This window comes from Mya arenaria, chromosome 10 (genome assembly GCF_026914265.1).
Source record: "Mya arenaria isolate MELC-2E11 chromosome 10, ASM2691426v1".
NCBI lineage: Eukaryota > Metazoa > Mollusca > Bivalvia > Myida > Myidae > Mya > Mya arenaria.
In genome coordinates this window covers 56,150,639-56,167,338 of record NC_069131.1, presented here as the reverse complement: position 1 = coordinate 56,167,338, position 16,700 = coordinate 56,150,639, and the positions used below count along the sequence as shown (strand labels likewise).

Here is a 16,700-nt window from a genome sequence, read left to right as displayed (position 1 = left end):
ATTTCGCATTGGTTTAAAGACATGTAATATGATCTAATGTAAATAGACTTTGACATCAATCTAAAACATTGATATTGATATAATTAATTAATTAATTGATTTAAACCTGCTTAAGGTAAACAATCCATCATTAAGAGGTATTTTTTTATTAATTCCGAATGATGTCGGTGAATGTCAATTTAACAATGCCAAAGCTCATTTTACATGAATACGTCAGGCGAAAGATGATTCGGTTTTTGATCTAACATTGATCAGCCAATGCCTATATAGACATTTCTTTGAAGGGCAACTTTTCATAAAAAATGCGTTTCTTTTCAAAAGAAAATCGAATAAATAATGCTGGCATCACTTCAAGTGAATACAATTCGGATCAAATAATTTTGGCGTGTGGGATGAATGAATATTACTAGGTGTGTTTTTTATATGTATAAATATTTTTTTCTCACATTGTATCGTTGATGGAACATTTTGTTACAGAATTTTACGTGGCTTATATTTTAACGTGTTAGTTAATTAAAGCTATACGTTAAACATGAAATCATTACCTCCGTTAAAACTCATTATAACCAAAACGATCACTCGGTGTGACTGTCACTTAATAAACCAACATTAAAGCTGTAAGTGGTTAATTTTCCGGCGCACGTGAAATTTATTGTTACAAACGGAAATGTTATTAACAAGTTGCCTGAAACAAGAGATTGATGAATATCGTTATTAGTCTTAATGAGTGATCTTTAGCCAGGACACGACTTCAAATTTTGAACGACCTGTTCGTAATTACCATGTGGTTGTTTGCTTTCAACATCCTTCTGGCCAATTTAAGGCTTGAAATCTAGAAAACTTATTTTTACATTTATCTGCGCTGCAAGTAGATCGCGTAGTAATTTCAATCGAGCAGTTAAGAGTAAGGTATTTTATTTTAGAAATATTGATTGTGCAATGGAGGCTGCAGAGAAGTTATGCAACGAAGAACAAACAGGCCTACATACTTAATAACCGCAAATCGAAACTAGGTATAGTCCGAACTACTTTTTGACATGATATGTGCCTGAATTATAAATGGGAAGTATGGTGTTATGCGGTTTAAAAAGTACGGAAACCATTTTAGGGCATTTCCATAAAGTGTTACTGAATGAATAAACGAAAAGTATGTCTTTATTTTAATTCTTAAACACTGTTGTTTAAGAAAAACCATTTAATGTCAAAATTGAACTAAAATTCATATAAAGCATGTCGTCAGTAAAGAACGTGAAGTGCATTATGTGGTGAAATATACAACAATGCGTTTTCTACGTCAATTTTTACACAAATGTATAATAACACATATATTTAGTGTCGGTATGATTTATAAAAGAGTAAAATAAATAGGCATTGAGCAAATGATTAAATGCGTCTGTAAATTTTCTTAAAATGAAGTAAATAGAAGTTATTAAACAGAAAATGTGTTCTTTAACAGGTTTATTATTAAAACATATTGGATCCATAATTTATAGCGAATGTATCGGTGTCATATTAATCATTTGGCTTTTGTGACGGTACCTTCCTCTTCCGCGACTTGCTTAGGTATGAAGCAACCATTGAGGCAATTAAGTTCATTTAATCTGGCTACAAGCAAATGATTTTCTTCATGCTGAATAAGATAAACTGTAAATAGAATATATACAAAACACTCAATGCATTTGAAGTCAACCAATCCAAAATATATGTCGTCTTGTTCATTTGACAATGCTAATACTTTGACCGTTATAAAGTGTCACAGGCTTTGCAATTTTGCCTACATTCGTCTTTCATTTTTCCTACAAATTCACACGATTCAATTCGGATCGGCCTAAATCTGAAAAATATTAATAGTGCCCACTTCCCTAAAACAAGTGATTCATTGTAATAATTTGAGTTTATTTGGAGCAGTAACATTTGCAAAAGAAAATATCTGCAATTACTGTCATACAAGATTGACGTCAAAACATTGCAACAATAGTTCAGTCTAAAATAACAAAAAAAAAATCCAATTCACATTGAGAGTGACAAATAAAACTCTCGGCATTTAAATGTGTTTTCGTAGTTATTTTTCCATATGTATTCATAGGTACAGTTCAACCTACCTTTCCAAGTCACCCAGGTTTAACTTGTGTAATGTTTGCCGAATTATTTTAGAAAACGTCAGAGCAAAATAGATTTAAGAAATTCTGGTCAGTTTCTCAGTAGGTAAATGACATCGCTTTATCTGACAAGATATCTTGGTTGGCAAGATAGTATGCTCTCTGAAATAACTGATGACACCTTTTGTAACGAACCCCTGTGTTAGCTTACTGTGGAACGAATATCATTTTTTGCTTTTCTATATACGTTTTAATTTGAAAAACGTATACTATCAAATCTTAAAAATTAAATTCTTTAAATTCATCGTGAATATCATAACAATGCCAACTGTGTACACATGCGTAGATGCATTTGGTAACTTATTGTCAATTGTTAAACAGTTAAATCTCATCAGAAAATGCATTCTTTCTTCGTAAAAATATTGTATTCCAATATGCTGCTCATGCAATTGATGTTGTTGTTTTATTGCTTTCCGGATGATTAAGGTATATTTTGAACTTAAATACACACATTTGATTCAAATTTGGAAAACAAAGCAAATCAAGTTAATATGATAAATAATAAAAGAGAGCCATGTTCCAATATGTTTCCAAGTTCTTTGTGAAAAATGCTTTAAAATATTGCTCTACCGAAATGTGAGAGATTGTAACAAAAAATAGTCATTTTGAATTTGGAAAATATTTGCGATCGATTTATAACATGTTATTTACTTTGAGGAAGAAACGTCTGGTTAATCCGACGAACCTACATTCAAAATGCAAAATGTTCATGGAAACTGTTACACTCTCAAAACAGCCAGATGCAATGGGCTTGCAGGTATTTTAACTTCTACATACGCGGGTATGCTTTTTCTGCCTCGTTGTCATGTATTTTCACATACTGGGTTCCCCTCAGTACGGTTTTTGTTTGCTGATAATTTAGAAAATACAATTCTGACGAAGGCTTTACAATAAAGGTAAATGTATCCGCGGTTCTGAGTTTCTTTAAACACAGCAAAAGAGGACTATTTCACGCCAGTTGTCATAAGCTATGACAGACATGTTTTAAGAAAAAAAACAATTAGCACTATAATAGGGGATGATAGCATAATGCATTTCTTTAAGCCTAATTATCTTTTTGAACATAAACCGCAATTTTACATTTCAAAATGTTTATATTGTTCTTTATCATTCAAGTCGCATATTATCGTCGTTGTAAAGAATAGGATCGGTGCCTTTTGTTTTAGGACGTTTTGCGATCAATATGAAGTCATGTCTTGTATTGAGTAGAACCCTAGTTTAATAAGACTGCTATTATTGTGGTCTATTGTGCCATGTATCAATTGTAATAATAGGTTCAAGTATCATCCTGTAACAATAAACAATAAATGCGATATTATTAAGCCCTGGATTTTTATGTTAAACTTTAGATATACTGAGTGAACGGAAATAAATCATGTGCGGGATATTTTCAAAATTGTCTATTTTTCTAGCAATTATCACAGGTATTTCCTTAAGTTCTCTTCATACCAATTTAAGCGAAAGACACTTTTAAAATAATTACGTTTAATTGTTTAGTGTTCGAAAATGGAACAATGGTATTAAAAATATAAACTTTTATATTATTTATTGCGGTTTGTCTGCAAATCCTTCATTAAATTGCCATTATGACAATATGTTTCTTGAATGTGTTGCTGAATTACTTGATTTTCTTTCTGAAATTTAAATAAATCGTTGTCAATATTTGAGTATTATATATCCATATTTAATAATCAACGTACCATGCATTCAACTTTGAACATAAGTGTGTAAAAGGCTGCATTTAACATATGTTACCAGCATGATACGGACAGAAGAAGCCGGTCCACAACGAAAGGCTGTGCTTTGTTACCTGTAAAATGATTCCTGTTTACCCCTTTAATAGTATTTTCTTAAATAATTTCAACACTATATTTTTACTTGTTATGCACAATTTGTCTGTTGCATTAAAACTAGCAAACACTATCATTATTAAAATGAAAAAAATACAGAAACAAGCCCAATAGCCAATAGTTTAAACATAAACCCCGTTTAATGGCAAAGGGTAAACGCAAAAAAAACCATCACAAACAAACAACAACAAAATTACAAACAAGAAACATGGAACAACAGCACAAAACTCCGCAACCAACACAATGCATATATAATATGTAAACAACAAGGTGTGTTTATCAAGGATCATTGTTTAGGAAGTCACTATTCATAACTTTCATGTGCAACAGTTATGTCCGCATCTCTGGAGTCATCTTTGAATCCATCAACACAAGTAAAAAGTTTGAAAAATATCGTTAAAAAGGAATGACAATTAAACTTCATCAAATGCTATCTGAATGGTGAGATACGACCCGGAAGCGTTTCGTTGTGGTCTGACACCAGAAGTATTATACAATTTTTTTCTGAACACTAGTTTTGATCAAAGGGAAGAAACCACAATTGATTTTAAAAATAGTTTTAAAGTTTATATTTTACTCCCTTGTTTGCAATGAAAATATAAAATTGATAATTTCCCTGCTGGTGCTTCACTTCCATATCACATCGAAAAGTAAGAACGAAATGTTTTATTTTAAAGTTTCAAAATGTTAAGTTTCATGGCGAGAGCAAATATTTCATATCGTATCATAACAGTAGCGTCATGATGGTGCTAATTAAAAATGTAGCCGATACAAATGTAATATAACGGTTGATCAATATAAGAGAAAATTTGAAATTATCTCAAAGTTAATATGATCTAAATTCCATTTATGCATCGTCATCCTAATGATGAATTCTTTATCTTAATAAAAAAAAGATAAACCATTGGTATAATAACTTCATATAAAGTTTAAAGTGAATCACAGAAAATATGTGTATGAGGCAAACATGAGCAAAAACATTATCTCCCGGACTAAACCATGAAATGATCTAACACATAAATAATATTATGATTGTTTAATGCTAAACATAAGACCACTTATAAATTCGTTCCTGTTTACAAAATGACAATAAACATCTTTTGATTAACCAAGTTAAATGACGTCAGCATTGCGACCCAAAGTGACGTCATTGAAACAAATCATAATGGATCCTGTACCCAACTGGAACAAAATCCCAGCTACCCGTTAGACAAATATATACGTTTGAATCAGCTTAAAGAACGAATATGAAAATTACTGGATGTTGCATATAAGAACATGAATTAAATTGCTGTCCCTTTTACAGGTGTTTTTGCAGGTGATTTTTGCTACACAAATGATGATGGGTTCAAGTACTGTTTTGGACAATGTTGTGACTTCAGTTTACCGTCTTTGACGTGGAGATACTGTTGTAATGGCGGAAGTATTAATGGAGGTGCCATGATAGGAATCGGGATTGCATGTATTATCGTGATAAGGTAATCCTTAAAGTGGAACATAAATTTCACCCGCCTGCTAAACAAAGTACTATTCGTTTAATATAACAACAATGTATTTCTCGTTATTCTTAGCAGAATAACAATATATTAAACAAAATTTAAAAAAGGAAAATATGTCAGACAACTTCGATATCGTCATTTCGATCCGGATATGTATTTGATAATTGAAAAAAAAAACATTTGTGCTTAGCCGACCTTAATTTTGTGGGTTTGGTAGAAAGGAAGATTGGTGGGTTGGTGTTTTGGGTAGGTTTGTTAGGTTTTTGTTTTACTCCTCAAATTTCAAGACGAATTAATAAAAAAAACATGGAAAGCTTATATAGCTTTTTACAACTGCATCCACGACAGCGTCGCAGGCGTAACGCTTTCGGAACGGATTTAAAAAACAACAACTTTTTTTGGATACTTCTGTGAAAAACAATAGAAACAACCTAAGTAGCAAAATGTTTAAACATACACCCGGTTTAATGGCACTGGGTTAACGCCAAAGACATCGAACTCAAAACAAAAATAACAAAGAAGAGTATATTAAAACTAGATATGCACATTGATGGTGTTCAGCCGATGACCCCTTTTGATTTTGGAATCAGTAAGTCAAGGTCATCATGACATTTATTAAGATGATTGTCGTTCTTCAGATTCGCGGAATTCTAGTCTTGTTATTGTTGTACTTACAGTTTGACCAGCACTATCATATACTATTTTTTCTGCTACCTTCCAAATGAGAGAAAGAGAAAAAATAATCCAGATCTGCCACCACCATACTCTGCCGAGGGGGTAGCCATGACCTCTTCTAGCCGTCATATGTTCCAGACGACCCCCGCACAACCGAACCATGAAGCTCTGTATAATGATGCAGCAGTTTCCAAAGGTACAACAACGATAACAATATTGTACATACTTAAACGTCGTTAAATGACACAAAGTCAACAAGTTAGATACCACAACTAGTACCTGTATTCTGTGCTTATTCTGTCTGTTTAATGCCACCACACCAATTCGATCCACAGTAATGTAACTCTTAACAGCATAGTGTTTTTGAATGCGACAAACGATTTTCTTATTATCAATGTTAAAACATGTCATTTAAAGGTTATTTCTCGTTAAAATGTGACACAGTAATTATACTATCGATTATTTCCTCATTCAGAATATGTTCAAATGAAGTTTTTTACGATATAATGTATGTGACGTCGATGAAACAACTGACGTCAAACATCAGAATTCATGCAACGTTCGTTTAATCTAGGAAACGTTATTTACAGCGTTGTATGTTGATTCTGCTACAAAACTTCGCAAATAATGAAAGTAAATATAAAAAAGTGTCTTAGAATTATGGTTCATCGGTGAATGAAAATGTTTGGTCATGCTTCGGATTTCCCTAGCGTTTAACTAACCAAATGTTTTCAATTACGGGTGACCCTGACCAATCTCGAAACATAAGTCTAATATATGTAGAAAAGGTTGATGTTAATACAAATCAGTATTTTGTCCGATAGTTGCATCAATTAAACGCTGGAAAAGAATCTTCAAATCTTAAATGTGCTTCGTCAGCTATTGATCTTATTTAAAAGGACCTTTAATTCTCAAACAATTATATTTTTGTGAGTTCCAGATGCACCACCTGCGTACGTAGCACCAACACAGTCAAGTAAAGTCACCAGATCAAGTGATCCTCTGGTCAGACCATATCGTGACCCATTGCAAGCACGAACGCCTTTGTTTTGAAGAGGATCTGACGTTACTCTTTGCTGTCAAGAAAGGCCTTTGTTGGGAACATCTGACGTGACCCATTGCAAGTTCGAAGGCTATTGTTGCATCACATAACTAACATATGTACATTGATAAGGAATATGTGCGATGAACGTATATCTCGTAATGTGTGAGTTATAAATGGCAATGAACGGTAATATTGTATGACGTCATTTGTTTTAAGATTCTACTTTGTTAATAATACTTTTTATACTCTTTGGAACTGCAATTACTCACAGTCCGTTTATTTTTTTTAGAAGAATACACAATCGTACAGCTATACATTGTTAATACTACTTAAGAGTTTGTTTTTTCTGTAACATAGGGAGTATCGTGCTATATCAAAGACAAGACCCCGGATTGTCGTAACCTGATAAAAGAATAGGTTAAGAACATGAAATTAGATGCTACGCTTGTGAACAATAGAATACGCTCTGCTAAGGATAAGAACATATATTTTCTAATAATTATCATGCGTACGCTATCATCAAATGTTTATGATTTCATTTGATCAACGTTGCTTACTCATACCGTTTATATAAATTGAACGTGTGTACTTGTTTTACCTGTTTTATGTTTTAAGATGAGAATGCGGTGTTTAACGGTGGTGTTGTATAATTCGAAGTATTATAATAATTTGTGACGTTTATTGTCAGATATAAACAAATATTTGTTATAGCTGAAACAAACATGCTAAGGAAAATTGTAATTAGGAAAATCATGAGATTATAAGTATCGTCCATGGCCGGAGGTGTTAGATAGGTTCAACCTGACCCGAGCATATGGTTATTCTCATAACATACTGCGCGTGGGTTGGGATAAATCTATCTTACACGAGCGGCTATGGTGGATGTTTTTAGATGCATTCTTAATATTACCACAAGACAAGGTTTTATAATGCTACAGACGACAGTCTTCAACAAGGGAGGTAATTACAATGTGATGACCATTATAAAGGAGTTCAATAAGGGTACTTGTTCTATCTTTGCCCGTGGCCAAGATAATAATTTCTAGCATGGTTATTTATTCTTGATCTACTAATCTGAGGTGGAAGAAAAGTTTGTCCGACATTGCAGTTTGACTGTTTTATACATTTTGTCCAAAATGATTCCGAGTAAGATAAGACGACCTATTTACAAAATATATTGGTATGTTTGCATGTTGTGTGTTTGGTATGTAAAGATTATTACAAATTAAACTTATGTTTTCGTCGTGGCCAGTATTCTTGATGCTGCATATTAAAAAAGGTACATTTTAATACATACACATTTGGAATCACATGTACAGGACACCTTTTTTAGAATAAAACTTCAGCAATATTTGGAAAACATTAACAAACTATATTCATTAAACAATACAACTACTAAAACTATAGAGAAAGACTTATTACCTTAAATTCAACCTAAACTTATTGTGTAACCGCATTAGTGCGGTAAGTAAACACTAAGCAAAAAGACACCCCGGTTCGCGAATGCCCTTTCATATTAAATATATTAAATATATTTCTTTTTACAGGATTTAGTGTCGTAATTAGCAATTTCTGAAATTGTTGACTTCAATTAAGTTGCCAAAATGTATCCTAGCACCAAAGGGTTTCTTGATCAAGCATATGTACAATAATGAAATTGATCTCCATCAGGTAAAGTCATGACTTTGGTTTAAAATTAAAGCCCAAGTAATATAAGCACAGTTACATATATGTCTAAACGGTGTCAGTAAAGCTTCACCATGAGGTTGTATTGCTAAGGGATAGCAAAAAAACGCAATTGCAAACCAAGGTTAATAATTTTCATTATCATACCATTCCTCGTGACTTATTTAATTAAGATAAACACAACACTGACATTACATCATTAGCAGGTCGCTTAATTAAAGTAAATGTAAAAGCAATTTCAATGTTATGCTAAGCAATTGAAAAAAACAAAATGAGTGAGGAAAAACTAATTGCTGATCGATGTAAATGAAATTTGTCTTTTACGCGATCATTAAATGCAGCGGAAGTAACAATTGCAGTAGATAAAACATTTTCTCCCACCTCAGATAAGTAGATCCAATAATTTAACCATTCTAGATATTCCCACGGGCGAAGATAAATTGCCCGTATGGAACTCCTTTTTAACGGTCACCACACTTATGGTAATATTTAGAACGCTAATTAATTATTTCTCGCTTCAAATGTCACCATAAAACAGTTTTCACGCACCATTCAAGAAATAATGCTTTATTTGCCTTAGAACTATTTAAAAAGACCGATTTGACTATAAACATAAACTGGATCACTGCGCGCGTATCCATGAAAACCACATGCTATCGCATATCCATACGCAATAACAATCACTAAGCACAAAAGAGTTCCAGCAAAAAAATACATTTTTACTTAATTTTGTTTAACTGAGGTGGGAGAAAAGGCATCTACCATAGCCGCTCGTGTAAGATAGTTTCATCCCGACCCTCGCGCAGGATGTTTTGCGGAAACTCGGTAAACCTCGTTTCCGCAAAACACCATACGCTCGGGTCGGAATGAACCTATCCTACACTCTCGGCCATGGAAGATACTTATAATCTCGGCTGTAAACGGAGAAACAGACCAATAAACCAGAAAAGATAATTATTCCCTGTTATCACAAATACATCAAACATAAAAAATCACACTTTGACGAAACAATTTTCGGAAACATGCATTTACTAAAGTATAGTTTTGCGTGACATTTCGGTATCAACCAGTATCGTAGTGGTGTATGTCGCAGTTCCGTTTCCCATTAAGATACTACACATTCATATGTCAACAGTTTTTCGCATCATCGTAATAGGTATGTGTTTTATCAAATTACCTGTGTTGAAATGTCTTCCATTGACTTGGAAATTAATCTTCAACGAAGTTCGTACGTTTTTCAAGGCAATTGACGCAAATAAATTAAGTAAATCGTGTTCATATTTTGTTTTTTCTGCTCTTTACAACCGATTGCATTTATCCGATCTGGACGGAATAGTGTAGGCATGTTGTTTTTCATCTTGTACAGGAATTATTAAAACAAATCAAATTATTCTTTTATCATTAGCTCATCTGCTGTCAGTTCCACTTGACGAAAGCATGACATCAATCTGGTTCACACTCTGTAGCAAACAATACAGAGATGAGTCAAAATGAATCGGGTGTGTTTGCAACTGATAGGATTATTTTCAAATCTAAATATTATAATAATGCTTATTCGGTTGCATTGATCTTGGTATGTTGCCGTTTTTTGATCAATGGATAGTTATTGTATATAGACAAAACTTATAAGGTTTTTACAATAAGGCTCACGTGTAAGGTTATTGCCATAAACACAAGTTTAAGTCGACAATATATTCGTTTTTCAAAGGACTAGTGTTTTACTGGCCGTGCAAATGCGGTAATGTCATCCTTTATCAGTAACACTTTTATGTTATGTGTAGGCTGTTTTTTTGCTGTTTATATTTCGGTTTGTGGTGTATGAACGTTAAGTCTCTAATTCACGGGAAGTATAGCAATATGCCAGCTGCTAGTTATATCGAGGGGTACTTATAACCCTCCTGTCACACATCTGGCATATGGGAAAGGAATCGGGGTCAAGAAGTTCACGAATGTAAGTGTCACATAAGCCCAATGGACTGGCCCTCAACTAAGAGGGGTGACACTGTAATATAAAACACTTTACTTTTATATAATGTTACAATAACTCGTTTCTCTAAAAACAACAAGTTTAATTTTTACTAATGGGAATTGCGTGGAAGAGCAGAAAAATGAAAAATAAGACAAGAAGCACCATGATTTAAGGCTTACATATTCCTCATTATGATAAGAAATCATACTTTACAAAGCAACAACCTTTTACCATTGTCATTGTAGAAGCAGCTTCAACAAGCAATACAAGCAATGCATTGTAAAAGTCTGTCGTGTTTATTTTAATTCAAGCGTATATCACTTGTTTATTTTTTGTCTATAGTTGCCACATTTAATTCGTTGATGATTCTGTCACAATCTGGAAGTTAAGGTTTCAAATGGAATCGGTCCTAAAGTATTAAAAATAATATGGCCTTGCCACTGACAAAAGCTATAAGCAACAAAATATCTGGTGAGTTCTTCCCAGAAGCATTTGTAATACCTATCTGTAATAACTTAGAGCTAATAAACAAAATCTTGAATCTCCCAGCTGCAAATGATTTAAAAACTATACAGTTGATTCATTTTGAACGTACCATTCAATTTCATGCATTAAACATTAATTTAAACAGACTTCCGACAAAAATCACTCCTGTCAAACTTTACTCATTAGACTAACAGAGTCTAGCTAACTGCATTTCATAATCACAAATCAGTTGAAGCTATACATCTTGTTTTGAGAAAAGCATTTGATTAAGTTGCCTCCTAAAATTTTCTTCATCAGCTTAAAATTGCATCACTTCCATGAAAAGGGTTTTATGTGGGTTTTCTTCGAAACCATACTGATGGGTAGTTAATACTTTTCTATCTTCCTCATTTTTATAATCATTCCTTTATTGTCCACTCATTTTATAGCCCTTAGTATCCTTAGACACTCCAAAGATGTATTCAAATAATCAGACAGTGTATCGACGTCAGACCTCTAGGATCTTCTTCTATACAAAACCGACAAAAAAAAATTCCAACTGAAATTAAACATAAAATCATCCAATCTTGTACTTACTGATACTGTTAAATGTCCCTACGGTAACTATGTTGCTATCCCATTGTAGCTGCCTGCACGTAAAATATATGCATTCCTAATGTAATGATGTAAATGGACAAGTGCTTCAGACTGACACGAATTACGCTTTTTATTTAAGAACACAATGCAACACAACGAAATCCACTAAAAGATGAGTGTTGTCGGGCATTTGGAAAGTAGTAGCCACAGGCCTATCATACATAAATATAGTTCTTCCTTAAAAGTAATGTACACACAAAATATATCTTTAAAGATTTTTTAATGTGCGCATTTTCATGTTTAGCAAAGCGCGTTTTATATGATGTGTTTAAATATTATATAATATTCAAAGCTATAAAGACATTTTATCACCTGCATGAAAATTGACTTATCGACATTATTTTTGTGACTGTCTAATCAATTGATTTTCGTAATAATCAATGCTTTATAAATAACTTAATTGTTGAGTACATCATAATTTCATTACGTCATTGAAAATTGTTTTAATTAGTATATACATATGTAATATGTAAGTAATTCGTCAGATACGTTTACTATTTACTAATTTATAAAAACATGAATGCGTGGAATTCTTTAGTAACATTGGCTCTTTTCATGTAATAACATGTAATAAAACGTATAAATAATACATTGAAAAATATAATTATTACGATTTTGTACATTCAAATTGAAACATCACGTCTCGATACCAACGGAAAATAAAATCCCAATTGATATCAAAGATGTCATTCTGGAGCGTTGAAATTGACAAGAGAAATGCTAGTTTGAATATCAACTGGTATTATTACAGCGCCTCTAAATGTTGGTTTAACGATTCGAATTTAGAAAGCAATATTTTGTTGGACGTTTATGACCAGACAAGTACGTGCAAAGGCATGGATGTTAACACGTATAATGTGTTATCACAACAACTATACATTATTTCTAAGGGGTAGAACACATATTAATGATATTTTTCCCGAACATCTGTGTGTCGGTGTTTGATGTTTTGATTTCATAAAGATTGTTCAGGAAAATCTCTATAAACTCAGGAGCAATGTTGTTCAAACTTTACAGGAATGACGAGTATAGTCTTCTTGTGACGTAACATGTTTTGATTGGATTTTCTTTAAAAACACTGATTCAATGACTACCTGACCGTGCAACCTAAACGCCGGTGCATTTTATGTTTTAGTTTGTGAGCTATTTGGATTCATGTTTATCATTGTGAAATATTTTTATTCTAATATGATTGATTATGTTGCTAAAGTACACATAAAAGCTAAAAAGGAATTGTATGAATCTTAAAAGTAAATGATTCGTTTAAAATAATTTAAAACATTTAATCCGATTAAACTCAACAACATGATTTCTGAGAGAAACTAATTGTGATTTGCTTTGCTAAATTTAATGGCAAAAAAACTATGAAAGTGCATTTACAAGTGTTAGAAGTACTTCCAAACGTTGTTTCACCATTCATAAAATTAGAATATAATGGATATGAAAATAAACTGTAATAAAATGAATTGACAATAACAGGCCTCAGGCTTATAGCAAAATAATCAAACTCGAAAGCGCTGTTGAGAGACACATGATTAAGGCCTAAAAGGTTCTCTAGGACCCACTTACAACGTCGAAATATAGCAGTTAAATAAAAGTCTGGGGTTTCCCATCATCAATCAGGTTCACTCTATTTTCAAGGACTTTTGGCACATATAACTGATGAAGTTCAACTTTAATCAATACATATATAGCTTTATGGAGACAAAATGCGAACATCTGTTGCTAAATAGGAAAGGAAAACATCATCGAAATAAGTTAAATGCTATCAGGAAATTTACTAATGGATTTCTGTTGCACTTCTATAAACAAAAAAACAACATTTCCTCGAAAGTAAAGCCACACTTAATCACAACATGAATTTTCTCATATAGTTGTTGAAACTGTCACTTCCAACTATGAAACCTGAACATAATATAGAAACGGATATTAAAACTACGGGGTAAGTAGGTGACCTGAATGGGATATACGAGAAAAAGGGAGCGAACCTTCAACCTGATTTTGTTTTCTGTGCTCAATATAGACAGTATTCTATAGAACACCGATGACTCGTGTATATAGTTAATAATGTGAAACTTTTACTGAAAAAGATAAGAATGTGAGAAGTATACAAACAATCAAATTTTAAGTGTTTGTTATATATTTTTTCAGAAGGCATCGTGGCTTAACATGGACAGTTATCGTTTGCGTTAAACAAGATGTATTAAATGAATTTTACTTCTGATCCAAATGACAAAAATTTAATTGTATGAACGCTTTTAAAATACAGGATAAGGAGAAATTACAAACAATGGCACACTGAATAGATAACAAACAGTTTAAAAGTTAAAAAAATAAATAATTTACATGTATAAATACAAAGGTATTCGCACTTAGAAAACAGCCAGCACATTTTACTTGCCAGAAGCTCTGACTATGTTTACACTATGATAAAAAATATATTCTAATTTGCATGTGTTTTAATACGATAAATTTTCAAATCAGACATGTTTTAGTTAGCGACGATATCATTCATAAGGTTGTGAAGAAATTGAAAGAACAAAATATTCGATAAGAACACTTTATTGAAATATCATGTCGACTATCATAGTAAGGTTAAGGTGCTTTACTCCTAGGACCAGTTTATCAAAAATTTGGCAGGCACCTTTCGTAGTGTCTCGCCGCTTACGTAACTTATGATATCTTCTGGTCAATATGGTTTCCACGTAGCCGGAATGTGTCTGATTCAATGCCAAATAGTTGGTACGATGTTCCTGCATTATGGTGCCATAACACGATACTTCAATAAGAAAGAAGCTCAGTAGCTAAAAGTGTAAACATAAACCCCGTTTAATGGCACTGGGTAAACGCAAAAGACAAAGAACACAAAAACAAAAAATCACAAACAAGAAACATGGAACAACAGCAAAAAAAACACCACAAACATGATGTCTTCTACATTTACGCATATTTACCTTTAAGTTGAACAGTATTCCTTTTGCTATAGTACTAAAAACACATTATGAGGCTGATATCTAGGACCGTTTGCTGATTACGAGTCTTACCGTTAAAGGTCGGGCCATTTGGTAGAAATATGTCCGAATTGGTGAAAAAGAAAGCAACGTTATTTTATCTAAAGAAGCCGCCTACTGCAATTTCATTTTATTTTGTCCAAGACTTGAGTTGTTTTAATACATCTTTTAATGTCAAAAGCACCCATTTCCTGTAATCAAATATAGTTTCCATAATCTACGAAGTTCTAAAAGTTGCCTCAATAATTTGACAAAATGCTTTGATAATACGATATGTTTATACCATGGAATATCACTAAACTCATCACGGAGGGGAATGATGTACAGTATATTTTTCTGAAAGAAATGCCAAGAAGTATATTGTACGTTTCCAGCAAATTAGTGATTGGTGAATTAATAATTATTGGACTGTGATCCCTATGTTGTTTTAGATGTTATAATCATTTTGAAATAGGAATGAAAGTCTGACTTACTGTTTGTCTTATTTTGAGCTGTTAATAAGGTAATTATAGTTCATAACAAACTATTAAATCTTCAGGAACACAAACAATAAACTATCCCTTACCCGGGGTACATTAGCTTAAAATGTGTGTATTGTATAGAAATAAGCCCAGTTATGAGATATGATAACGTAACTGCATTAGTTTGTGGTGCTACGAGAGACGAGAAAACAGAACCATGACGTTCTCTTATCGATGTTGTAACGAAGTCGTAACTTAACAAGACATCGCCACTTTCACTTAACTTCATCAATGACAAATGGTTTCATAAAAATATGTTATTATATGACTTAACGACTGAATGTAGGACGTTTATGAGGATACGATTAAGTTGATGAAATGTTATCTGGTCTTTAAATGAAGTGACACAATAATAATCTAGATACAGGTTTCCATCTTGGAATCTAAATTATATTGTTTTTAATTTAAACTCTTTATTATGGAAATGATGTTTATACGACACGCCTGTGTTGTCCTTGATCATAGCATTGAGAACAAATTATGGCTTTCACCCAGGGGCAACATTTTTTTATATATTGTCTACCAAAGTCGGGTTATATTCATGCAAGATAAACTCACTCTACCTTATATTTGCCAGCTAATGTTTCATATTCTGCCGAATATATGAGCCATACCATGTATGCCTCCAGAACGGTTTAGTTACAGAATGATAATTGGTGACAGGTCATTGTTTCGATTATTCAACTACTGTTTCTTCAACAGTCGGCAGATAAAACTGATTTGGAACATGTTCTCGAATTGTTCTGGTGCTTTAATACTGTTTTTATCAACTGCTGAAAATATGACGCAAAGCAAGAATGACAAAAGTGACATTACAGATCAACGACGTTAAACTGATTCCATAATTAAAGATGCACTGTTGTAACTGTTGTGATTAACCGCAAACCGACAACGTGTGTACAATGGAACAATTTGCAGTCAAAATTACTCTCGGTTGTCATAATCCACTAGATGCTATGATAAAACAAGGAAGAGCAAGACGATAGGTAATAAGGTGTTAATGGGGTCTGCAATAAGACTGATATACATTCTACAGACAAAATACTGTGAACAAAAACAGCTGGATTTTACATATAAAATAAAGGATCTGACGTCTTAACATAAGGAAAGAATAATGAAAAAAGGGCTGATTGAATGAGTTATTCATCTTGCTTCTCATTGCT

The 16,700-nt window shown here is 32.8% G+C and overlaps 1 protein-coding gene across 1 annotated transcript; it reads left to right on the top strand.

Annotated features, from left to right (window-relative positions):
• The first annotated feature begins 3,458 nt into the window (after nucleotides 1-3,458).
• On the top strand, nucleotides 3,459-7,556 carry LOC128205385 (uncharacterized). Its single transcript, XM_052906968.1, has 4 exons — nucleotides 3,459-3,583; nucleotides 5,316-5,487; nucleotides 6,186-6,379; nucleotides 7,124-7,556. The coding sequence occupies exons 1-4, from the start codon at nucleotides 3,535-3,537 to the stop codon at nucleotides 7,234-7,236; spliced, it is 528 nt and encodes a 175-aa protein (XP_052762928.1). The 5' UTR covers nucleotides 3,459-3,534; the 3' UTR covers nucleotides 7,237-7,556.
• The last annotated feature ends 9,144 nt before the right edge of the window (nucleotides 7,557-16,700 follow it).

Excerpts from the sequence above, each read along its gene's own strand:
- LOC128205385 (XM_052906968.1), top strand. The coding sequence starts at position 3,535 with ATGTGCGGGATATTTTCAAAATTGTCTATTTTTCTAGCAATTATCACA. Across the intron at positions 5,488-6,185 it reads GCATGTATTATCGTGATAAG|TTTGACCAGCACTATCATAT; the intron begins GTAATCCTTAAA and ends TTGTACTTACAG. Across the intron at positions 6,380-7,123 it reads TGATGCAGCAGTTTCCAAAG|ATGCACCACCTGCGTACGTA; the intron begins GTACAACAACGA and ends TGTGAGTTCCAG.